Source organism: Lissotriton helveticus, chromosome 1_1 (genome assembly GCF_964261635.1).
Source record: "Lissotriton helveticus chromosome 1_1, aLisHel1.1, whole genome shotgun sequence".
Taxonomy (NCBI): Eukaryota; Metazoa; Chordata; class Amphibia; order Caudata; family Salamandridae; genus Lissotriton; species Lissotriton helveticus.
This window is the reverse complement of record NC_136057.1, coordinates 68,189,005-68,215,918: the sequence shown is the minus strand read 5'-3', so window position 1 is coordinate 68,215,918 and position 26,914 is coordinate 68,189,005. Positions and strand designations below refer to the sequence as shown.

The following is a 26,914-nucleotide window of genomic DNA, read 5'->3' as shown; positions in this document are numbered from 1 at the left end:
CTTCGCACCCCTCTACGGGATGCGGCGTGCTACGACCGACGACTACGTGGGAGCACTTTTAAATGGACCATGTGTGAATATGTGTGGGTTAAGAGGATATATGTGAGTGGTGAGTTTAAAGTGAGTGAGAATTAAAAAATACCTGGCTCGTGGGGTGGAGAAACAAAAACTTTTTATTAAGCCCCCGGGTGGTATTGTTAAAAAGGTGCAATGTGAGGTTGTGAGTGTATAATTAAGTACAGCAACCTCGTTGGTGCGTCTACATGAACATGTTTCGGAGTTCAAAGCCTCCTTCTTCAGGACGGGATTTGCACAAAGACCCACCTTACTCACTTGTGTAAATGTTTAAAAGTGTATTATACAAAAATTTAAGAAAAGTGAACTATAGGTGTAATGTACCTAGTTATTCCATCATTCTCGTAGTCTTTCTTCGCCAAATCGGCGTGTAGTGAAGACCTAGAGGGAGAAAAACACATTTTAACTTCTTTTTCTCACTATTCAAAGATACTATCCTCCAGGTAGTGGTGACCTTAAGGAAAAAGTGGGGGTTGCTATGTGTCACATATAGATCATGTGTTCGATAACCATGCAACCTGTAAAAAAGTAACAGACTTGACAAAGACACACATAAAACATATAGAGCACAGATGTTGGTGACATGTTCATTCCTACTGCTGGTGCAGAAGAGATAAAGAGAAAGATCTTACTCAATGTATAAGGATAAATTGCCTCATGAGCCTTTTTACGTTTTGGAGGGTTCCATCAGGCATAATAGGATGATCTGAAATAATGAGAAGGACCCATTATAATCCATACTATTCATGGGAACTCTGTTGCTCACCGCCTATCCATGGTATCTCAGGTATCCAACTCACGGTTACTGGGACAAAAATCGACCTCCTCCCCTCAACGTGGCTCCGATGATACTGACCCTGGGAATCTGTGGGTCTTTTAAAGGCCCCGTAATTGGTAAAGGACCGGTAAGTGGTAGCGTAATTGGGCCCATATTTGGTCCTGTCGGAAAGTACTGGTGTCCGGTAGTGCGCGGTCACACAGACACTGTCTTTACGCGCATGCGCAGTGTTCCGAGTGCACTGATCACATAGTAATCATTCGCGGTAGTGATCGGGCATCATGCAGGTGTTGTGCGCATGCGCGGAAACCAATCCGCTGTCATAGAATTATTAAAGTCCGATCTTCTAGCATGGTTTTAAAGGCAGTAGCCGTTCTATTTATATGGAGGTAGTGTACACAGTCCTGAGAATGGTTACATGGCGCGCATGCACGAAGACGGCCTACATTAAACAGATGTCGAAGCGATCAGTCTCCCCGAGTATAGTACAAAAAACAAAGTGGAATCCACTCGGGCAGTTTGAGTAGATCCCTACAGTGGTGGGAAACACTCTGTGTTGTTTAAATACCCCTCACACACCAACAGGCCCCTTGGTGTCATGCTTCATCATCGGGGTCTTCGCACCCCTCTACGGGATGCGGCGTGCTACGACCGACGACTACTTGGGAGCACTTTTAAATGGACTATGTGTGAATGTGTGTGGGGTAAGAGGATATATGTGAGTGGTGAGTTTAAAGTGAGTGAGAATTAAAAAATACCTGGCTCTGATTGTTAAGCCATGTTAAAAAATCTGTGACTGATTGGCTGTCTCCGTTCCAGATGACCAGTACGTCATCAATATATCGTTTCCATGACTGAATGTTCTCTCTGTAGGGCTTATCTAGATGGAGAATTTTTGTTGCCTCCAGATGGTGGACATATAACCCCGCCAGGCTCGGCGCAAAAGTGCTGCCCATACTTGTGCCATGGCATTGGAGGTAAAGTGTGCCCTCATACTCAAAAAAGTTTTTTGTTAGTGCGGTGGATATGCATTCCATCACCACATTACGAGGAGTTTGGTATTGCCAGGTGGTTGAGTGTAGCACCTCTTCAATGATGAGGAGAGTCTTGTCATGTGGTAAACTAGTATAGAGACTCTCCACATATCTGGAGGCAACAAAAATTCATTCTCCATCTAGATAACCCCTACAGAGAGAACATTCAGTCATGGAAACGATATATTGATGACGTACTGGTCATCTGGAACGGAGACAGCCAATCAGTCACAGATTTTTTAACATCTTATACATTGAGTAAGATCTTTCTCTTTATCTCTCCTGCACCAGCAGTAGGAATGAACATGTCACCAACATGTGTGCTCTATATGTTTTATGTGTGTCTTTGTCAAGTCTGTTACTTTTTTACAGGTTGCATGGTTATCGAACACATGATCTATATGTGACACATAGCAACCCCCACTTTTTCCTTAAGGTCACCACTACCTGGAGGATAGTATCTTTGAATAGTGAGAAAAAGAAGTTAAAATGTGTTTTTCTCCCTCTAGGTCTTCACTACACGCCGATTTGGCGAAGAAAGACTACGAGAATGATGGAATAACTAGGTACATTACACCTATAGTTCACTTTTCTTAAATTTTTGTATAATACACTTTTAAACATTTACACATGTGAGTAAGGTCGGTCTTTGTGCAAATCCCGTCCTGAAGAAGGAGGCTTTGAACTCCGAAACATGTTCATGTAGACGCACCAACGAGGTTGCTGTACTTAATTATACACTCACAACCTCACATTGCACCTTTTTAACAATACCAGCCGGGGGCTTAATAAAAAGTTTTTGTTTCTCCACCCCACGAGCCAGGTATTTTTTAGTTCTCACTCACTTTAAACTCACCACTCACATATATCCTCTTACCCCACACACATTCAAACAAGGTCCATTTAAAAGTGCTCCCACGTAGTCGTCGGTCATAGCACGCCGCATCCCGTAGAGGGGTGCGAAGACCCCGATGATGAAGCATGACACCAAGGGGCCTGTTGGTGTGTGAGGGGTATTTAAACAACACAGAGTGTTCCCCACCACTGTAGGGATCTACTCAAACTGCCCAAGTGGATTCCACTTTGTTTTTTGTACATAATTACACACCACATAATTACACTGCACTCAATGCAACATACACTCCAAATACCACTCAGTGCCACCTAATTAAACAGCACATAATTACACTGCACTCAATGCAACATACACTCCAAATACCACTCAGTGCCACATAATTATATGCTACATAATTACACTGCACTCAATGCAACATACACTCCAAACAATATCACTCATTGCCATATAATTAAATTATACATAATGACACTGCACTCAATGCAACATACACTCCAAATACCACTCAGTGCCACATAATTTCACACTACATAATTACACTCTACTGAATACAACATACACTCCCCATATTTCCACATAATTACATGCCACATAATTACACTCTTCTCCTTCTCAATGCAACGTAAATACACTCAACATAATACCACTCAGTACCATATAATTACACACCTCATACTTACACTCTACTCAATGCAACATAAATACACTCTATCTGTCTATATATCTATTGCCCTCACTCTATCTGTCTATCTATCGTGCTCACTCTATCACCATCACTCTATCTATCGATCGCCCTCACTCTATCTATCACCTTCCCTCTGTCTATCTATCGCCCTCCCTCTATCTATCGCACTCACTCTAGCTATCACATCACCATAGTATCACTCAGCACCACCACAGCATCACTCAGGGGCACCACAACATCACTATGAGCTACCACAGCATCACTGAACGCCACAGCATCACTCATCGCCAACAAAACATCACTCAGCGCCACCACAGCATCAATCTGTGCAACCATTCAACAACAACTGGTTCAAAAATGTTCTCTCAATGTTTCAAGCTTTATTACAAATGTCACAAAAAGATGTTAATATTTCACTTCTGTTCCTGGATTTTCGTCACAATAAAATACAATGAACAGAATCTTCACAAAAGTTATTCACAAAAGTTTAAGCTATTGTCATTATAAAGTACAATAACTTTTATTTTTTTAAGCTATTACTATTTGTAATATCAATACATCTAAGTCACGTAAATACATCACATATTGCATTACAAATGCTATAGGTGTCACATTTGCAAAAGTTACAACTATTGGCATTGTAAATCACAAAGCTATTAAATTTGCTATTTTCAAAACCAACACATAAATAAAAAAAATTGTCATTTACAATACCAATAGCTCAAACTTTCCTAATGCGAGACCTATTGCATTGCAAATGCTTGTTACTTGTTCAGTGGCAACAAGTTCGGTGTTCTGGAAGTCAGTGGCGTCTAATACAGGTCAGACTATGTTTTAATTCATACTTGGATATTTTTAATATAATAGATGGAGTCATTCTCAGCGCAGTGGGATTATTTGGCAGTTTCAGGCATGAATCATGCGACATTTGAATTGTCCATGAGGCTCATTCTTACCTTGAGTCTTCGTCACATGAGCTGCCGGCGTCACAAGAGTCTCTGCTCAGTACTTATCTGGAGTTTCACGGTTTATATGACGTTGTAGGAGTCTGTAGCCACTCGGTCTAAGCGTCAGAAGACGTGATGCCATCTTGAGTTTTAAATGTTTCATGGGTTTGTCTGCCACATCTTTCGGTGCTTACATGACGTTCTGCCGATTTTGTAAATATCGGGTGTCACCTAATTACCTTTGGGCCTATTGAAAGGAAACCCCAATAGTGGAGACCACTTTATCTGTGAGAATTGTACGGGTCCAGAAGGAACTCACATCTGTATTTAAAACTCATTGCCTCCCTGGTAAAACTAAAGAACGTAGCAGTCTCGGCAAGCTACACATTGCGGGTGTTGCTAGAAGTACCTTCGGAGAAGATTTGCCCACAGAACTTTCATAATCATTTGCATGGATCTTTTTCATTGACAAAGATCTCGGGTGAGAAGGTTCACTCTCCGGCGGTTATCCTGCTTTCCTTACTGTGTCATAGTTTTTTTTTTTAAAAGCAAGAGAAAGGGTGGTCATTCTTGTTATTATAACGTGAGGTTTTTAAAAAAGAAAATGATTTTGCCTGAGTTGCGCTTACAGCAACACCAAGCTTTGTAGCTTTCTTATTTTAAAAAAATAATGCATTATGCTGTGTTGCACTTACTGCAACACCAAACTTTGAAGATTCTTCATTTTTCCTTCACATACATTGTCACTTTTAACTGTTTAAGAATAATCATTTAATATGCTTGTGATGATTTATGCTAGTATTTATCTAGGTATGTAATGTGTTTGATAATTGGTATGCAATATGAAGGGTACTACAGTCTTTATTTTAAGTCATGTGTTATATATTCTATACACTGTGTTCTATGCTATCTTTCACTCATACTTTAATTGAGTGTTTTTCTTACCAGATGCATTTAATGAGAGCTTTATATGTTATTGATTTGGCCAATCTAGATATTATCAATGCACTAAGCTTAGACTGTTATTTTAGGGTAGTTATGTATTAGAGCTGGTCTCTAGGCACTTGTTTTTATGCTTCAGTGTGGGTGATGCGCACACCTTTTTACACTGATTTCTCCCTATACAGTTATGTGCCTAATGTAAGTATAGATTGTAGCCTAAAGTGTGATTATTGGTGTATACACTGGTTCATAACGTATATTTTCTTCTCTTAGCTAGTTAATCTGTTACACATTTCCTAATGGGTATTTTCATTTGTTTAGGTTTATGTATAAATAGCCTTCTAAATTCAGTCTGTAGCAGAATTTTCATGGTACGCATTCATTGCCTGTGTCATTTCACTTCTATTGTAAATGCCACATAAATGATTAATGCACGTTATTTAATTTAACTGCATGATTATCATTTTATTTTATTAAGGTAAACATTGAAATAGCTTTTCCATTTATTTTTGGCATTATTGTGTATTTTTCACAATGCTTCCTTTTCATGTTTAGTTGAGGGGTTGCCACTTATTCTTGTGTACGGTGATATCCACTTTTGCGTGGATAGGTCTTTGTGATATTCATTTTTACGTGCAGATATCACCTGCTGTGTCTCTACTTATTTCTTTATTTTACTGGGTTTTATTTATCCGCTGTGTGTAGATTCTACGGCTTCTGTAATTTAGTGACAGTGTGTGGTTTTATTCTTTTGGCTCTGCTACATGATTCCATACTTTGCCTTGTCACGTTGAACTTATTTGATAGTTCAACAGGGTGCAGTTTTCACCCTTCTTAATATATTTAGTTTTTTCTCTGTCTTTGTAATATGCTTATGAATTGCATACTATGTCTGTTGCTCGTAATTAATGCAATGTATTTTCTTTAACAAATTATTGCATATTTCTTTTCCTTCACATTCTGTGTTAGCAATTTTACACCAATGTTGATTCATATTGTTAATGTACTTAAAGAATTCTTTTGTTTCTGTTTCACCATGAGCTGGCACTAAATTTAGCCACCTGGCACCAACTCAGGCAACCTTGTACCATAGTGCAAGGGTGCCCGTGCCTTGAGGGGAGTGATTGTTTATGTGCAGGAAGGTGTCCCTTCCTGCTCGTAATCAATCATCAATGGTGTTTTGTAAATTCTATGTGTGCTGCAGAATGCAACCATCATTCATTTTTAATGATTGTTTATGTGCAGGACCTGCATATAAACAATCAATGGCGTTTTGCTGTTTCCATGCGTGCTGCACAAGGCATCACACATGGAAACAGCAACAACGAGGAGAAATAAAGCACTGCTCCTTGTTTCCCCAGGGTAGGACCAGGTTTTCGCTGGTCCTGATTTTGGCGCTGCCCCATATTTACGCCACCCTTATAAATAGGGGCAGCGGCAAAATCAATGGGTGTTGCGGTGGAACGCCGACCACAACATCCATTGTCCGCCTCTTTCCCGCTAAGTATAGCTTGAAGAGGGGCCTTATTTACAAGGCAGCGTTAAGCCACGTTAAGTGAAAAGTGACATTCTGGTGGTGTTAGGGGCTTGTAAATAAGACGCCAGAGTTGTGTGCAAGGAGTGGGCCACCTCTCTGGTATCTCATTTACTAGTTCCCCGCACCTGCAAGAGTGATGAGCTAGTCTGACTCTCAGGCGCTGCTGGTCTACCTGGAAGAGATACATAGATTGGTGGGTGAGCAGGTCTGTAAGGCATAAAGTAGGACAGAAAGAGCAGGAAAAGCAGAGATGGAGAATCAGTTTATGGGACTAAAAAGAGATGGTCTCCTTGCACCTGATACCACTCCAACCAAACCATCCATGCAGCCTGTGTGAATAGATTAAAAAATGTGTTCCTAGTCAAGTACCAGACATTTGTACCCTCAAAGACGTTGTTGGGATAAGCACAGATGTAACTGTATTCTGTGGTTTCAGTTGGAGGGCCATTTTATCATTTGAAATAATCGAAGTGATTGTTGAGCTGTTCCTCAAACTGATCCTCAAACTAGACATTCCTCCAACCCCAAGGAGTGGGAATTAAAACCAGCTCCTGCAAGCTGTAAGGTTGCCTAGTTTATACTTAGGTCTGAATATTATGAATGTTTGATTGCTGTCTCTCTAATCAGTGTTTGCAAAGTTCCCTTCATATCAGAGAATGTTTCAGGAGGCAAGTGAAATGTGCCCCATCAAATAGCCTAAGCGCACAGCGTGTGAACTCTCACCTGACCCTGGGATGTGCCATGCACTGAATGTGCCTAGGACTTGTAAATCCAAATCCTGTGAGAGAATTGAAGCTGTCGGTGTGCAGGGCAGATGTATGTGGGTGCAGTACTTACCTCCTGATATTTGGACATCTGCCACAATTCTCTCCGGCCTCCAGAAGGGGAAAGGGATGGCAGCCAGCTCAGCAACGGCTGCCATCATGCGGTCCCACAAGGACATCAAGGAGCTGGGCTTCTCCACTGCAAGGGCACACTCTGCAGGGACGGTGAGGATGATGTTCTCAGTGGCAAACTCTGCCCAAGGGGCAGGGTAGTGCCGCACAGATTCCAACCAGTCAGAATCAGTGGTTTCTCCTGTAGAAGATTCAAAGATGACATAATGTACTTGTTACCCAATCAGAACACCAGGGCTACCTTGTGCAATAGACAGCACCACAGTTCAAATCCCCATGCCTCCAGAGGACTTCAGATCTTCTAAATAGGTGCTGGAACTCTCACATAAAGATGGCGGAAATGCCATTTAGCCAGGTCTCCCTAATTCCAGTTTTCCACCCATCAAAGCGAACCTTCATTCAACACTCCCTTCTTCTAGTAAACAATTAAGTAATCAAACCACATAACCACCACTTGTTGAGCAGAGTAGAGGTGCTTATGCTTTATGTCCTACTCAAGGTGTTCGTACCGTACACACCATGCTTGTAGAAGGGTGCACGCACTGCCCCTGTGACAGTGATTGACAAAAGTCCAAGCTGGCATCTTCCTGGCACCAGCATATAGATGAGGCCGCCCCACAGGGTGGATATGGTCATCTTCTCGCTCTTAACCTGGTAGACTTTGGTGACCGTTGGCGGCCGGAAGAGCTGCTGTCTCTTGCTGAGGTCATCCTCTTTACCACTGAGGTTATCCGTATGGCATCCAATCTGCACCTGTGAGGTCAGATAGGTGCAGTCAGCATGTGTGAACAAGACATTACTATCATTTTTGTCAATCATCCAGAGTGGAGACCAGTGGAATACATTATTTTTCGATAGTCAACTCTATAAAGAAATGTTGTCATTGTATAGGAATCATATATGGTTACAATTAACTTCAGTCAACGCAAAAGGGGACCAGTGGATCACAGACACATTAAGGCAAGTGAATGGAATGCACAGATTTGGGAGCCATGTGTATGGTGCTGTTGGACTTGGCCCTTTTTGCAGGGTCATCCCTGAACTTTTAGCCTTCCTCCTATATTTTGTCCGACCTGTTTTTGTTGGTTTTATGATTCTGGGCACTTTACCACTGCTGACCAGTGCTAAAGTGCATATGCTCTCCCTATTGTAAATTGATGTATGAATTAGTTTATCCATGATTGGCTAATTTGGTTTACTGGTCAGACCCTAGTACAGTGCACTGAGTGTTCCCAGGACTTGTAAATCCAAATGCTGCTAGTGGGCCTGCAGCACTGGTTGTGCCACCCACAGAAGCAGCCTTGTAAAATGTATCTAAGGTCTGCCAATGCAGAGCCTGCGTGCAGTCTGGTACTGTCATGCTGACTGGGCAAGTTCACCCACTTGCCAGTCCCTAAACCTTCCCTTTTCTTCATGTCAGACACCCCTATGGTAGGCCCAAGGGCAGGGCGCATTGTAGGTATAAGGTAGGACAAGCCCTGATGTGTGTGGCATGTCCTAATAGTGAATCTTTCACTATTGCAAGGCTACCTGCTCTCCATAGGCCAGAATGGGCTGTTAGAATTATTACATTTTATAATCCTAACTGACTCAGGGAACATGGTAGAAATTCGAGTCATATACATATTTTAGTGAAGTTGGTTTTAACATTCTGTGTTTGCAAATATCACTTTTAGAAATTAGGTATTTGCTTGCCTAACCTTTCAAGCCTGCCTCTGCTAGGTTGTGTATTCATTGTCTGGAGTTTGAGTGACAGGGCTGGGGGATTCCAGGAGACAGAATGAGTCTACCCAGTGGTGAATAGAGAGATCTGCATCTAGATGGGAGGGAGGAGTTGCACCTGGGACCTGAATAGGACTGTGCCTGCCCCCACAGTGCTGGCACCACCCTGTGTGGTGCGTCTGATGTCTCTGCCCTGCACAGTGAAAGAAGAGAAGGAATCATGTCAACAAAGTTGTCCGGGGCTGTGCTTTCCCTCCACAATGCTGGCTCAACCTCCTGTGGGGCATCTGATGTTTCTGCTCTGCACTATGAAACGAAAGAAGGAGTCATGTAAACAGAGTGCTCCAGAATTGGTTTGGACTTGGCAAAGGCCCCTCTGCCCTCAGAGGACAAAGGATTTTGGGGTATAAATATTGGGACCCTGATCCCAAGAAATTAGATCACTTTTGGACTACAAGAAGAAACCTTTACTGAGGAGAGGAACCTGAAGAAACTGAGGAGAGACTATTCCAAAGCTGAAGTGCTACTTGGGAGATTTACCTGGAGTGGTTGCCTTACTGTCAAAGGAAGGAGAAAGGATCGTTGTGTACTTTGCTTTCAACTTGTGAAGGATCTCCAAGGGATTAGAAAAGAGCTTGCCTCCTGCTGAAGTCTCAGGGACAACAGACTTCAACCCCAGCTCCCCAGAGTTCTTGTGGAAGTGCCTGCTGCTGTTTTGGGCCTTCTGAGGAACTGCGTGTCGCAAGGAGCTGCTGCTGCCGTCGCACTTCTGAACAATGGTGTCGCCGCTGGAGTTGTCGCCCTGCACCGCATCGAGAGAAGCGTGCCGCAACAAAGAAGAAGCGTGTCGCTGCTGCCTGCCGTTGCCCTTCTGAACAAGGCTGTTGCCGCTGGAGTTGTCGCACTGCACCGCATCAAGAGAAGAGTCTCGCAACGAGGAAGAAGCGTGTCGCCATCGCTGTTGCTGGTGTCGCACTTCTGAACAAGGGTGCACCGCTGGAACTGTCGCATTGCACCGCATCGAGGAAAGCGCCTCGCATCCCCGAGAAGCACGCTGCCGTCGGAGCTGCTTTCATTGCATTTCTGAACAAGGATGTCACCACTGTAGTTGTCGCATCGTGCGGAAGCTTTACGCATCGTGGGAGAAGAGTGTTTCAGCTGAAGCTGTTATCGTCACACTTCTGAACATGGGTGTCGCAGCTGCAGTCCACGCATCGAACCGAGAACTTCTTGCATCCCCGGAGAAGTGTGTCGCATCTGGAAGATCTTCACGTCTTTATTTCTTTGCACCTGAACTTTGCCGCATTCTCATCACTGCGACATTGCTTGTCGTGGAAGCGCAACTCATCGTAAGGTACATTGACGCAAAGTAAGAACTGAACTGAACTAAGCTAAATCTACCATCTTAAAGTAACAGTATTGTGTATTTTTGTCGTTTATGGTCTTGTGGTTAATCTATATAAAGTATTCTTATTTTTGTCACTGGATTACTGTATGTGGTCACAAATGCTTTACACACTGCCTCTGAGATAAGCCTGTCTGCTCGTGCCAAGCTACCAAGGGGGTGAGCAGGGGTTATTTAGGAGTATAATCCCCTTATCCTGACAAGAAGCAAAGGTCCCTATTTGTCACAAGTACCTACCTGTGCCAACTAGAGACACCCAAATCTAACGTACGTTATGTTATAGTATGACATGTAGATTTGTAAAGCCCACAATTACACAGAAGAGTAACTACTCAAAAGGTAGGTCTTCTGGTTCTTGCAGAATCCAAGAAGTAAGAAGGAGGCTCTTAAGTGTCTTGCCAGGTCATTCCATGCACTAGGAGCGATGAAGGAAAAGATTCACCTTCAGGATCTGGTTTTCTGTATTCGAGGCATGTGAGCAAGTAGGAGTTCAGACAAGCGGAGGTGTCTGGAAGGTTTCCGAAAGCAGACGTGATTGTAGAGGTATACTGGGCCAGTGTTATGCTCTGCCTTGAAAGTGTGGATGAGGAGTTTGAATTGTACTTGTTTGAGTATGGAGGGCCAGTGGAGCTGCTGCAGTTGTTGTAGTGATGCAAGTGCATGATGGAAGGTTGGGTTAATCTGGCTGAAGATTTCTGAATAGTCTGCAAACAGTTTTTTGTGATCTCTACAAAGAAGTGTGTTCCAATATCCAGTTCCCATGGCGTGAGTGATGGTTTTCCGGATGCTGATTGGGAGCTATTTCAAAATCTTCCTCTGCATCCTTAGGGCATGGAAGCATGAAGCAGTGACATCTTTGACTAGGGTGGTCAAGTCAAGTTTGCGGACGATGATGTGCCCGAGGTTCTTGGCATGCATTGTGAGGAAGGGATAGGTCTTTGCTCTGTTGGCCACCAAGTTGTGTCCTATGTAAAGTGGTCTTCCCAAAGATTACAATTGCACTCGTGTCATTTTTCAGGTTCAGACAATTAACCCACTGGACAATTTCATTCATGCAGGCATTGAATTTGATCCGTGTACTGGGCATCTTATCTGTGAGGGAGTAGGAGAGGACATTGATGTTGTGAGAGTGGATGATGCTGGCTAGAGGGATCATGTCTGCGTTAAAGATGGTTGGGGTTAGGGGAAGTTCCTTGCTCAGAAGATGAGGTCACACGCGTCCAAGGTGTATGGTTCCAGGCTGACTGACTGGGTCCTCCCAGTCAGGAAGGAGCATATCCATTGAGTATGTGCTCTTGGATTCCGATGGTGTGTAGGAGTTGGACCGGGTGGAATGAGCTGGGAGACTGTGGCAAACGCTGGAGAGGAGTCAAGGAGCATGAGGGTCGCCTTTCCTCCTCCAACCAGAATAATGTGAATGTCATCTGTGGTGGGGATGAGGGCATTTTCCATGCTGTGGTTGGGTCTGAAACAAGATTGAGCGGTGCTGAGGAGTTGGTGGCCATTGAGGTATTCGGTAAAGCATCTGTTGATGATTTTCCCCAATATGGTTCATCAGATCGCACACAGATTATCCTAGCTCAACTGAGCTTCTACGGCCATGTGAATCCAAGACTCTGTTCTCAGCTGAGTCAGAGCAGCATCCTCATAGCAGTTTGATGGACTTCTCAATGGGTTTAACTAACCTAGCAGGACAGAATATGTTCTTCACAGACCTCACAGTTAACACTCAGTGGCAGCTCTTTCCATGACAAGCAGTGCTTACCTTCAGCTGTGCTCCAATGGCTGATTGTGGGAATACCATGGATGCTTTCTGCAAGCTGCGGCTCCTGCAAGAGGTCGCACAAGGTTAGAAGGAACATCATGAAGAACCGCCTAATAATACCCACATTCAGTTGAGTGCAAAATGTATGAATTGCAAATGTTCATAATTTGTGAGTCACAGATTTGACGTACACCTCATGCACCATGAGAAAAACTCATTGATGCAAGGCAGGGACTATATATGTATAGTATCACAGAAATGTCTAATAAATCACATGACTAAGTTCTCACCAAGAATACAAGAAGTTGCTAAGGTGAGATCATAGGAGTGAGCATAGATGACCTTTATAGGAAACAGCTTTGAAGCCACAGAACAAGCTAGGTTTTGAAAATTGATGTTGCGGGCGCCAGGGCACACCTTGCTTCAAAGATGGGCACATCTAGTTAGCAGAGTTACCATGTGCAGGAACACATGACAGTTAAAAGAGACCTTAGACAAGCATCACATATTTTAATTGTAGGTTTATTATAATTCATGAAGATGATCTGTTATTCGTGCCCAATTTCAACATGGAATGCAAACTCTTTGTATTCCACACACAAGCCAGATGTATTCCGCGCATGGTCAATTATATGGTAATTGTCTGTGGAGTACATATGATACGGGGGGTCAGGAGTTGCAGTAACACTATCTAGGCAATGTATGGGAAATGGAGCAAAAGTGATAAGCCCTACAGCAGGTCTGTGTGTCTATGTACAGAGTGCTTGTGTATTTGTGGATGTGTACGCTCTGATGCCTTTTTGGCATGCTTACACGTGTGGTGAGGTGATGTTCCCACCCCGGGTATATCTGCGGCCACTCAACAAATGTGTTAATTATTGCTTTATTATGGGCATCTGTTCCTTGATGGTGCCCAATATGAAGCTGACCCTGGAATAATTATGCGAATAGTATGGCTGTAAATTCAAAAGTCCCTGGTAGAGGAGCCATCTGCCCTCCTGTCATCCATTTCCTCATTTAGGTTGGTCAAGTAGTTTTCCAGTGCAAGGGACTTGTATCAGATCTCCTAACCGATGCTCCACACATTTTTGGATGCTTCTCACCTCTCTAGTGCTAGAGTCAGTTAAGAAACAGAGCTGCAAAAAAATATATACCTGTTGTCATAGGTCACCACTGTCTCTTTGACATGGAACGACTAACGGTAGGTGGCAGCTGATATGGATACACACATATTAAACACCTTCCATCTCTGCTCCTCGGTGGAGACTGTCTACTGCATCTCTAGGGCTGATTCCCAAATATGTTTTGGTGGGTTTGAAAATCATGAGCTGGTAAGATGCCTGAAAGAAGCGTTCAGCACTGCTTTGCATTACATTGAGTCAAGGGGGTGTTCCATAGGGTATATGGGTGTTATCATGCAACTGCGTATGGTTTTTGACTCAGAGATATATCTACTTACAATGACAGACCTGACCTTTTTGAAAAACTAGAAATCTTCGAGAAATGCATTAAAATGAGAAATGTTTTTATTTCTTCAAACTTCCAACTTGGCATGAAGAGTTTGAAATAATTCAGCAGGCCCAGTGCACAGGCCTCGGTAGTGGCTTGCTTTATCCCTGCAAAGGCTTGATTTTCCTCGTGAGTCCCGCGTAAGGTTTCAAGTGTATCCTTCTCATCATAATCCTGAAGGAGTCTGATTAAAGAAGCAAATGCCATCATCCGTTGCCTACCGTAGCCCTCCATCCCCGAGAAGGTGCCTCCTTGGGAGACCATGGCAAGATGCAGTAACTTACCAATGGCTCTGATCTGATTGGAGGGCAGATGATTCTTTCCCCCCGGAAATGTTGTGACTTACATATTTAAGAGGGGAAGATGGAATTGAAGATCTATTCCCCTTCTTAGCTTCTTCAGGAAGGTGGTCCATGAAGCACCTTACATTAATTGAGTGAGGCAAATGCAAGTATCTGGAGTGGCTAGATCTTGTTTCAAAGCTTGGAAGAAGAGGGATGGTGGCAAAGTAAAACTCTGTGGAAGTCCACCCCAGATTACCTGACCCCGGGGAACAAGAAGATGAAAGTAAGACTGTCTTATGAGGAGAGATAAAGAAGAAGGCAAAACAGAGATCAACAACACTAAATCATTTGGAAGTAGCAAGAATAATTGATGATGTGTTACAGTTTTAGGAGCAACAAGAAAACTAGGTATTACAACATTATTCATGGGTGCCGACCCTTTACAGATCTGTACATTTTTATACCAGGTTTTCTATCTGCAAGATCATTTTACAGACACACTCAAAGACGACACAGGGATCCCTTGTAAGGCAGTGATGATGGGTCAGAATTCAGCTTTGGCTTCTGGGCGTAAAGGGTACTATAGAATTCAGGGCCGTTTCTTCAAAGTTTTAAGATTAATCTTGAAATGTGGCTCAGAAAGAACACAGTCCAAAAAACATGTTTGTGTCCATTCCACAGAGCTTAAGGCACTTGAGAAATATCATTAATAGTTTCAGACACATTAGAGGTTTTTGAAGATCTTGAACATGAGTGTCAATTTCTCATAAAACAGAGAAACAGATAATACACAACAGTTCAGTTTGCTTAAGAGATCTCTCCCTAGCAAGGATTGTACGACACTATATCAAGAAAGGAATATCGAAATGTAAAAAATATCACAAAAACAAAATAAAATATAGAACAGAGTCCTGTGCACACGTATAAGGGTAAAGGTTTTAGTGTAAAAAACAAAAATTCTAATTGTTCTTTTTGTAGACATTAAGCCGGTCGACATCAGAGTTATCATAATGGAGATTTGTAATCCGGATCAATAAAGAATGAACAAACCAGCCAACTTGGTTGTGTTTCGTCACAGCATGGTACAATTGTGACTCTTCAGGGCTGTTATGTTAGCAAAGTATCAATGGAATAGCTGTTTGAATTCCAACCCGGTTGCGACATAGGTAGTCCACAATAAATATACGGTCTTCGGGAAAGTATTCTAGGAATAATCATCGAGTCCCAATGGTAGTAGGGACTCTAGTATACAGACAGACGTGTAAGTCCGTGACCAAAACGTTCTAGGCACTAGAATCCGGCATGTAGGATTCGTCTTCTGGTCTGGACCTGGTAAATACAAAATGTTTAAAATTTTTGAAAGCAAGTACCTGTTTGGATATGCGTGGAGTACTACGGTCTGTCCCTTTCATTCAAAACATGAATGTAAGGGGTTTGTGACCTGTGCCAATAGTGAATTTTATTCCCCATACATAAAACTTGAAAGGTTTTACAGCCCAAACACAGGCCAGGGTCTCCCTTTCAATTACGGAATTATTATGCTCAGCTTTGGTTAAACAGTGAGACGCAAATTCTATAATCGTTTCTCCCCTTCTCCTTTTTGAGATAATGTAGCACCCAGACTCTTATTGGCTGCTCCAGTAGTTAGAATGTTTTTTTACCTGGGGTCAAATGTTCCTAATGCAGGTGAATTTATTATTTCTTATTTTAACTGATCAACATTCTTACTATGCTTTGCCTCCCAAACAAATTCCTTTTTTTTTTTACCAAATCATGAAGCCATTCACACTTTTCAGATTTTTTTTCTTCAAATTTAGCCATGTACTCAATCAAACCCAAAAAGGATTTCAGTTCCTCCTTTTTTTAGGGTACAGGGAATATTTTGGTCTGAACCCTTCGTGAGATATTGTGTGACCTAAGTAATCCACTGAGGTAACTCGAACTTTGCAAATGTTCTGCTTCATAGTCAATCCTGAATCAATAATTTTTTCAACATCAACCGCAATATACGGTCATGTTCCTCAATCGATGATCTATATATTAATATGTCGTCTTGGAAACATAGGGTATTGTCCACTCCTGCCATAATCATATGCATTGTCCTATGAAAAACTGTAGCGGCAGATGCGAGACCAAAAGGCATCCTCAGGGAAATTTACTCCCCAAATGGTGTGGTAAAAGCTGTAAGCATTCTAGACTCTGAATGGAGCTCTACTTGATGGTAAGTCATGGATAAATCAATTACACAGACATTTTTTGTGTAACCCATGGTGCTCAACATTTCGTTTATGTGTGGAAGGGGACATTTCTCCAACCACATGTTCTCATTTAAACTGCTTAAGTCCACTCATAAACAAATACCATCCCCACCAGCCTTAGATGCTATGACAATGGGAGCCAACCATTCAGAATATTCTATAGGTTGTGACTCCCATCTTACACAACCTGTTTCATTCCTTTTGTAAAGGATCTCTCATCATAAGTGAAACCGAGAGTGGTTTATGCACAGTAGGATTCGCTCCTTGTCTCACTTTTATTTTGTGTTAAAAATGTTTTAACACTCCAAGTTTATCAGAGAATAAATCAGATATTCTTCCCATATATCTGATGCACCATTACTTCTGTCTACAAGTAGTACTTGATCTTTGTTTCTAGGATCTAATATTATTCCTACCTCTCTCTGATTTTGCCATCCTAACAAATTAGTCCCTTTTTCCACACTATATACTTTTCCCACCGTGGATCTGCCTTTAAAATGTATGTGCATTCTTACTATACCCACCAGGTGTACAGCTTACTTAGTATATCCCTCTGGGGAGATATCAGGTTTACCCATGGTAAGATTCCATATTCCAAATACCTACTCAAAATCCGCTTGGTTTAATAGAGTAAACGGGGAACATGCATCTGCAAACATCACTACTGGTTTAATATAGATAAATACTGTGCATTTAGGGTAATTAGGGTTAGTGTCACTTCCTTCACCCTTAACCTGAGGTACACATTTTTGTAATTGTTCTTCATCATTAGTAACCTTTATTTGAGCATTCTCACCATCTCTACACACCCTAGGCAAAATGCCCGCTCTTATTGCGCTTCTTGCAAGTAACACTACAGGCTGGGCAGTGTAAGTTATTCGCTAAATGGTTACTGCTACCACACCTAAATCACTTCAAGCCAATGCTCTTTTTGACTGTTTTATTAGCACCTACGTCCTTAACATTAATTTCATGCACCTCTTTTTCTACCACACTATCTTCTAAACTGGCCACTATGTCGCACAATGTTTTCTTTTGTTTAATGCACTTAGCAATATGTTCAATAAACTGTGCTATGTCAATTGCTTCTCGTAACGTGGAGTTCATTGCCAATCATTTTTCCTCTATGCGACTGTTATTGGTATACCTGACCCACTTGTCTTTCACAAGAGAATCATTCAGGTGATCAAAGTCACATAACTTTGTTAGCCCTCATAAGGCCGCAAGATAATCAGTAATAAAATCTTCTATGCCTTGGACCTGTCTGAAAAACTTGTGTAGATCAAGAGCTACATTTACTTTATACTCAAAATGAATCTCAAGCTTCAAAAGTGTTATACTGAAAACAACCTGGTCTTTTTGGTCTTCCATCTCTGGCTCAGGCCAGGTCTCATACATTTTTCTACTTTGTATACCTACATTATGTAGTAGTATGTGTTGTTTGCACACAGCTGTGAATCTTTCACCTCCAATTCCTATTAAATATGACTCAAACAATTTTATCCAATCCTTCCAATTAATTTCAGGTTTTCCAATTTCATTCAACTAGGAAGGTGGGTGATTCATAGCTGCCACAGCCATGTGCTAACAGTGAAATGTAAATAACGTACAATGTAATAATAGTGAGACAGATAATCTCCTAAAACTACTTCAAGGATAAAATCAAAATACATAATGCAAATGCTACTGGAATACTTCTATAATGTTACTTCAGTTTACTATAGCAACACTGTACTTGTAACTTAACATACTCATGCTGAAAACAATCTGTAGTAAGAAGAAGACGGTAACACTGCACCTGGATTTCCGCTACCGGAGCAAATTGTCCCATGGCTTCCAAAACATTGCCATGGTTTAGGATACCACAAAGAAGTCTTTCAAAGGCACAGCTGGATACAGAAATTGTAGGAATGCAGAGAGAACACAAAGGGGAGACAACTGGCCTACCCGAGCGGAAATTCACCACTAGTATTGTAAAATAACTCCAAGAATACAGGGAGATAAGGTTGTAAGCAGGAGTCTTCTGTATTCCAGTCATCCACTCTTGATAACAGTAGTAACCATCACAAGATGAAACCAACTCGAATTTCTAGAGCATCACTGTCCCCATTTCCAGGAGAGATCCTGAACTTGCAGTTTGTACTTCGGAAAGCTAAGGCTGAGGAAGATGCGAAAGCCAGAGAGTTTGAGATTGAGAAGCTGAGACAATTTCATCGAGTATAAGCAGAGAGGAGGAGGGAGAAACAGGAGGAGTTGGCCCGGGTAGAGAAATTGTGAGAAATCAGAGGATGAACATAGAGAAATGGAGGAAAAACACAGAGAACAGGAAGAGAGCAAAAAGAAAATGAAAAGAAGCTTGAAAGGGAAAAGCTAACCCTTGACGGAGGTAAAATTAGGATGGCAGCAATGACAACTCCATCTGCGATAAGTGACTCTACATCCAGTACAGCTAGGTTGTGGCCAAGGTTCCAAAGAAAGTCTGGATTTTTGGGATTGTAAATGTAAAATGTAAATCCAGTATTTGTAAAGCGCACAGATACCCATGGGTGTCCCGACGCTGGGGGCCATTGGGAAGATTAAGCGAGCTATTGCCCAGAGTCACATGGTGCTGGGCAGACTCCTGCCGCCGGTGCTGTGGATCAAACCGTGATCCCCAGCGTCCGGCGTCAGTCGCCCTGGCCGTTGCGCCGCACCTCTTCTGTGAGCTTTAAGGTCGCTTGTAAAGCACAGGCCTTAAATGAGGTGTCTAAGGCAGCTGCCTTAATGGGGCTCATGCCATTGCAAGGGACAGCCATCATTGGGAGTATGCTTGTGCAAACTAGATGTTCTAGGAGCGAATAAAGGAAGCTTTCAGGCCGTTAGGGTTGAAGCCACCGACGACCTTCGAACTCTGATGGACAACGGAGAAACAGCGGCCCTCATCCTCCTGGACCTCTCCGCGGCTTTCGACACGGTCTGCCACCGCACCCTAGTACAGCGCCTCAGCAACATCGGAATCCAGGAGAAGGCACTGGAATGGATCACCTCCTTCCTCGACGGAAGAACACAAAGAGTCCGCCTACCACCGTACAAGTCAGAGGCCACCAAAGTCATCTGCGGCGTCCCTCAAGGGTCCTCACTGAGCCCCACCCTCTTCAACGTCTACATGAGCCCCCTCGCGGCCATCGTACGCAAACACAACCTGAACATCATCTCCTACGCCGACGACACCCAGCTGATCCTCTCCCTGACCAACGACCCCGACACCGCCAGAGCCAACCTGCACGAAGGGATGAGAGACGTAGCCGAATGGATGACGACCAGCCGCCTGAAACTGAACTCAGACAAGACGGAGGTCCTCATCCTGGGCTCCACGCCCTCCGCCTGGGACGACTCCTGGTGGCCCCCCGCCCTGGGCACCGCACCCAAACCGACGGACCACGCACGCAACCTGGGCTTCATACTGGACTCCTCCCTCTCCATGACCAGACAAGTCAACGCCGTCTCCTCGTCATGCTTCAACATCCTGCGCATGCTACGTAAGATCTTCCGGTGGATCCCCACCGAGACGAGGAAGACGGTCACCCAGGCCCTCGTCACCAGCCGACTGGACTACGGCAACGCCCTCTACGCCGGAACCACCGCCAAACTCCAGAAGAGACTCCAGCGGATCCAGAACGCCTCGGCGAGACTCATCCTCGACATCCCCCGTCGCAGCCACATCTCCGGACACCTGAGAGATCTGCACTGGCTCCCGGTCAACAAGAGAATCACCTTCCGGCTCCTCACCCACGCGCACAAAGCCCTACACGACCAAGGCCCGAGCTACCTCAACAACCGGATCAACTTCTACACTCCCAAGCGCCTCCTCAGATCAACCAACCACGCCCTCGCCGCCGTCCCCCGCATCCGAAGAGCGACAACAGGAGGAAGATCCTTCTCCTACCTGGCCGCCAAGACCTGGAACTCACTTCCGACCAATCTGCGCCTGACCCAAGACCACCTCTCCTTCAGGAAGAAGCTCAAGACCTGGCTGTTCGAGCAGTAGCGGCACCCCCCCCCCCTCCCAGCGCCTTGAGACCCTACGGGTGAGTAGTGCGCTCTACAAATGACCTGATTGATTGATTGATTGATTGTACCTGCAGAGATTCAACGACTGCAAGAGAGCGGATGGTGCTCAGTTTGAGACTTGGATTCATGGTGTATTTCATAATTGGAACAAGCGAGTAAGAAAAATGGAGGTCAAGAATTTTCAGGCCCTTAACCGGCTTGTTGTGACAGAGCGACTCAAGGAGGAGGGCTCTGCACCACTTAGGCAATCTTTACTTGATCTGATTGAGAGGGAGCCAACAGATCTTGCAGTGTAAGATGATAAGTGGTTCAAGCCAAAGGTGGAGAAGAACTCTCTACAGACTGGTTTCAAACCTCAGGGTAAGGGCCAGAGTAATTCTCCTGGACTTGAGGCATGCACAGGAAACATGAAAATGATAATGGTGTACCCGGGAAGGAGCATTAGAAGGGAAGGCAAGGAATCCCTTATTAGTCTAAGGTGGTAACTTGTTATAAGTACCACAAGGTGGGACATTACAAGAGAGACGGTTAAGAGAAGGAATTTGGCTTAGTGACATCCGTGATAGCAAGCATATTATATGTGGGTGACGGTTTCTGAGAGGGACATGTTGTTCTCAACATAGTAGCTATGGACATTTGGGACAGGGACTGAAATACTTTAAAGCACATCCATCCTAATACAATAGGATTTGTACAGTAAATTAAACTCAATGGGAGTACAGGGCCTGTAGTGGGGGATACTGGAGCCCTTCTCACTGTGGTTGAGAAGAAGGGGCATAATTACAACAAAGTGGTTCAGCAAGTCGTTAGGCCAAGAAGGCTAACGACACGCTCCGTCACTTTGGAAAAAGCAGTTGGCAAAAAAAGTCATCCGGTAATAACTAGAAAAATGTAATTGAAAAATTATAAAAAATAAGTAAAACTGTATTTCACATTTACTTCAAAAGCAAAAAGAAGATTAAGCCACAGACATCTGAAAATTATAAGGTACAGGAAAGGAAAAAAGTAAAGTTTTATAAGCAAAGCGTGAAAGACTATTAAAGTAAAACAAAAATACATCTAACCTATCTCCTCCTCTCAAACTACAACAAATATAATATAAATATAATCTGTACCCAAAATCAGAAGGAAACAGCCATATAAAACCAAAATATACAACCAAATTGAAGTAAAGATAACTTTGAAAATGTAAGTAAGTTATGTACACCTATAATGTAAAAATATATTTACATTTATTTCCAAATGGTAATATTGTATTCTATAACTGATAATGTCAGAAACAGCAAGATAAAATTCTAAAAAAAGTTCTTATGGAAGATAATTTTTGAATAATGAAAGCACCACCTGAAGCCTGCATGAAGCCTCAATGAAATATAGTGTAATGGTTAAAATAATCACAGAATACCTTTAAGACACTCTCCATATATACCCTCTTCATGACACGGTATGTAACTAAACAAAGATTCCCAAAAGAAAAGGGATTTCTCATATGATTAAAGAATTAGAACTTAATTAAGGGAGAACACTGATCCAGAATAGTACAATTCTATTATTACCTTATTCTAGAAATTAACGTTTGAGTCTGAAAACAAAACTGCACTCTCAACTTGATATATATCCTTTCTCAACTTGAGAGCTACAACATTTGCTTTCCATTATTGCGCTGCCAACTCCCTTCCCTTCCCCGCCCCCTCCCATGTCGGTTTCTAACCCTCTAATGCATCTGCGAAAGCCAGGCTTGTTCTGGAGCACGGTGGGGAATGGAGTGAAACTGGCGAGGTCCCCCAGGCACCACTAGACTACAATGCTCAGAGTTTTGGGTCGCTGGGGTGGCGTCCTCGCGTGTCTCATGCAGCCCTTTTATGGTGGTCTGCAGTCGGGGCACCGGTTTCGCTGTTCGGGCTTGGTCTCCAGAAAGAGGGGGAAACCGCCTGCTCGAGAACCTCTCCTCACATGTCTTTGGACGGTTTGATGGCATCTGGTCATCTTCTTCCTCTGTCTTCAATCCACCTTCCTCACTTTGTGGGGACCTGTGTCTAATTTCAGGTAAGTACTCCAACTCCATTCCCTCTTATGTGAGACTGCTTCTGACACAGACCAAGGTAAAAACAATTGAAAAGGTTTTCTCCTATCATCGTGAACTTAACAAATCTGCATTTCAGTTGCTTGTTTGTCCACATTGGACACGAAACTGGAGCTTGTCGGGAGGAAAGACTGTCCATTGCTAAAATCAAAGTCTTGAGGAGAATGTTCCTGCCTGGATTAAATGTTGACAGACACAGATGAAGCATCACCGTCTCTTCATAGTAACCACAAAGGCTGCAGGTTTTGACCCTTTTGTCCAGTTTTAGCTTTGACAGGAAAGACTAACCAAGGTACTCCTGCTTTGCTCTAGTCTTGTATAAGTTTATTGTAGACTGGTATGTAAGTGTTTCTGTTACCTATCTTGACCAGTTAGAATATTATTCTAATGCATGCTTTGATTGTGCTACCACCAAAAAATGGCACCACAGGAAATGTTAGACAAAATATTAATCCCTCCCATTAGCCCAATATTACAGAAATAGAAGTGAGGAATGGCTTGTCTGACCTGCAAGCTCACCGAAACAACTGGAAATTACTTGAAAATATCTTTCCAAATGATCCTGAAAACGCATACTAAACCCAAAAGATTTCAATTGCCAGAACACATAGATCATCAAGAGAAAGCACTAGTAGCACCTAAAAGATATGAAGAAATAGACATATCCCATCACTTTCTAACAGCACTACATAAAATACACCTTTTCGAAACGACAACCACAATATCGACAGATGAATTATAATTTATGCTGCTAACACTAACACATGGACCATGAATGGCCCATTTAAAGTCGAACGCCCCTCCATTTAGTCAAATGTACACAATACATGGGGCCTGATTCACAGAATGAACTTAATACTCAATCCTAAACTTACTACTAATTTGGTATTCACAGAATGAACTTACTACTTTTGGTATTCATAGAAGTTAGGATTTTGTCTTAAGACAAACTTAAGACAAACTTAAGACAAAACCCTAACTTCTGTGAATACCAAAAATAGTAAATTCATTCTTTGAATACCAAAAGTAGTAAGTGCATTCTGTGAATACAAAAATAGTAGTAAGTTTAGGATTGAGTCTTAAGTTCATTCTGTGAATCGGGCCCATGGTGAATACCAAAATACAAACGTCCCATGAGTGTGTGCGCAGCTACCTGACAAAGTACAACTTACATCAAAATGCTAGCACATGTAAAGCTACAAACTAACGGCTATAACCCTAAAAGATCTTTGTAATTTTCGACCATGCCAGGATTTTCATTAAACGGAAAACCTATCCAAACCTGCCCTGCAGCTGAAGGGTGCTACTATCACTTCAACCAGAGCATATAGAGGAGCCAACAAAAATCCACTGTGAGCATAGAATACACAACTAACTTTGAATACACATGTCAAATACAAAAACGAAAAGCTTTAGCATACGTCCCTTTAACAGAAGTCTCTAAACATTATAACATTCTTATTGAAGCCTCTTTTTACCAAAAGTATGAAACAAGTTCTACTAATTGATTATATTGAACATGCTTTGGTTGTCCCCTGCACCAAGCAGGAACCGACTCTAACCCAAGTATCATATCCCATGGTGGGAGAAGCAACAACAAATAACATAGGAGAATGGTGGAACAATTTCTACCAAGAAACCCTTGAAAGTAGCAACCTTACACTCTACCATTTTTATAAATGCTCAAAAGAAAGGCACTGAATGCTAGCATGGAATGTTTAACAATCAAGGCCTACCATATCTACATTCTCTAGCAAAAACTCTACTTTGAGATCATAACACTAAACAATAGCACAGTTTAAATATAAAAAAGTTGAAACACATTGTTTAATATTATTTATTTGTAAATAACATTACAATAACCTTAAAGTCAATCTGAAAAATTAAATAAATATTGAAAACATCTGTAAAGACGAGGCACAGGAGAAATAGTACTTTCCACAATATATTTATTGTCAAGAGAAGAGAGCCGTTTCAACTGGCAACTGGCACTAACAGAACACCATAGTATGAACACTCCAGATGACATCACAGCCTCGCCATGATTCTACCAGCACCATCACATCACCACACCCCCCCTTTTAACAAAAGAAACAAAACAAATTAATACAGACAAGAAAACAAAAATGAAACATTAGATAAATATAGAAGAAACACATTAGTACATAATCGCGTAATCTGCTGGGTCCAACATGAAATCTGGAGTTCTTCCTGACACCACCATCTCCTCCTAAAACATTTTTCACATTTTTGTGAGGAGAGCTACGATCCTTTGCCACACAAGAAGTATTCCACCAGTTGCCATTGGTCAACTTTACAGCATTTCTACGAATTTCTAAGACCTGTTGACAACCTAGGAATTTTGAAAGACCTTTCCTAACAGATGCATGATTTTTTACTCTAACCCAATCTCCAATTCTAATTTTATGAGTTTCTTTCCCAATGGTACATTCACTCTTTCTAGTACTAATTTCTTTCAGAAGATTTTTTGTTGGCAGAATCCAACATACTTCTCATGTTACAATCTTGGTGAAAAGATTTCACCATCCAAAAGGGGTTGACTTGTGAGGGGGCTTTTCTACCTCTCATAGGTTCGAATGGAGTAAAATTGGTGGCTACATGAGTAGAAGTGCGGTATGACCAAACAAGATCTTTCACAGCTTGGAAAATACATGACTACGATCTGTAAGCTGCTTGAATGCCTTCTACAACAACTCTATTAAATCTCTCAGTTTTATCATTGCTTTGAGGATGGTAAAGAGGAGTTCTGGTGTTTTGATACCACAGGTGTGCAAGAAAGAATTCATCTCTTGTGAAATAAACTGGACACCGTTGTCCGTAAGAATTTCCTCTGGGTAACCGTCCCTCAGAAAACTTTTGTTAAGACAAGTGATAACACTTTTTGAATTGGGAACACTGATCGGTTCCACTTCAACCCATCTAGAAAAGTCGTCAACAAGAACCAAAAAATACTTTGAGTTGGCAGGAAGAACATGAAAAGGCCCAAGAAAGTCCATACCTAATTTTTGCCATGCTCTTACAGAAGGGGATACAGGGAGTTCAACAGAACCTTCCAATACAAGAACTTTATCGCTAGTACTGCATCGTACACACGGTTTGACCAATTCATCAACTGTCCATTTTAGGCCACCAAAAATCAGATCTGACTTTTCTTTAAGTAATGGTAGAACCCAGATGGCCAGAGTGAGCAGCCAAGATGATTTTCTCTCGGTAACATGTGGGAGGTACAAGCTTGTCACCTCTGACAATTTTTCCACCTTTCCAAAACATTTGAAGATCTTGAGAAAGACAATTCTCTTTTGGCCAACCTCTTCTGATCAATAAAACAAACGGACTGAGAATAGCATCTTTCTCAATTTCAGCGACCCAGTCATCTTCAGCAAAAGAGGGAATATCATGATTGATACAAGCCACAAAACATTCTTCTACATCAGTTTCCCAGTCTTGTTCATCTAGTTTATGAATAGGGAGCCTAGATAAACGGTCTGCTCTGCTATTTCTTCCTCCAGGAATGTACTCTACATTGAATGTAAACTCTAACCATTTTGTTGACAACCTGGCCAAACGAGCAGTAGTGCGTTTGATATTCTTCCCGACAAGATGTCAACTGAAGGTTGATGATCAGTTTTAAGAATGAATGATCTCCCCCACAAGTACGACTTAAAGTTCTTAACACTCCAGACATAATCTAGCAGCTCTTTTCCGATTACAGAATACTTGCGTTCAACAGGACGAAGAGTCCTAGAAGCAAATCCCACTGTGTATTCTCCACCCTCTGCAAATTGCGATAAAACAGCATCTAAACCATACTCGCATGCATCAACTGTGACAACAGTTTCTCTACCTTCGACAAAAGGTTGCAGAGCCGGGGATTTGACAATATGACTTTTGATGGATTGAAAACCTTTTCACATTCTTCCGAACAGACAAAAGTTGACCCTTTTTTAATTAGTACCCTGAAACACTCTGTATTTTAGCAACATTCTTTATACGTTTTGCATAAAACTCACAAAGGCCAAGAAAAGACATAAGTTGTTCTTTGTTCTGAGGAGCAGGTGCTTCTATAA

The 26,914-nt window shown here is 42.3% G+C and overlaps 1 protein-coding gene across 1 annotated transcript in view; it reads right to left on the bottom strand.

Moving 5' to 3' along the window:
* Positions 1 to 26,914, bottom strand: part of LOC144758426 (TRPM8 channel-associated factor 2-like) — a 70,186-nt gene that overhangs the window by 41,506 nt on the left and 1,766 nt on the right. Inside the window, exons 2-4 of the mRNA XM_078646427.1 lie at positions 12,643 to 12,706; positions 8,269 to 8,503; positions 7,692 to 7,931 (exon numbers count right to left, since the gene is read on the bottom strand). Of these exons, the coding sequence (XP_078502553.1) occupies positions 7,692 to 7,931; positions 8,269 to 8,503; positions 12,643 to 12,706 (539 nt within the window). The remainder of the gene's footprint in view (positions 1 to 7,691; positions 7,932 to 8,268; positions 8,504 to 12,642; positions 12,707 to 26,914) is intronic.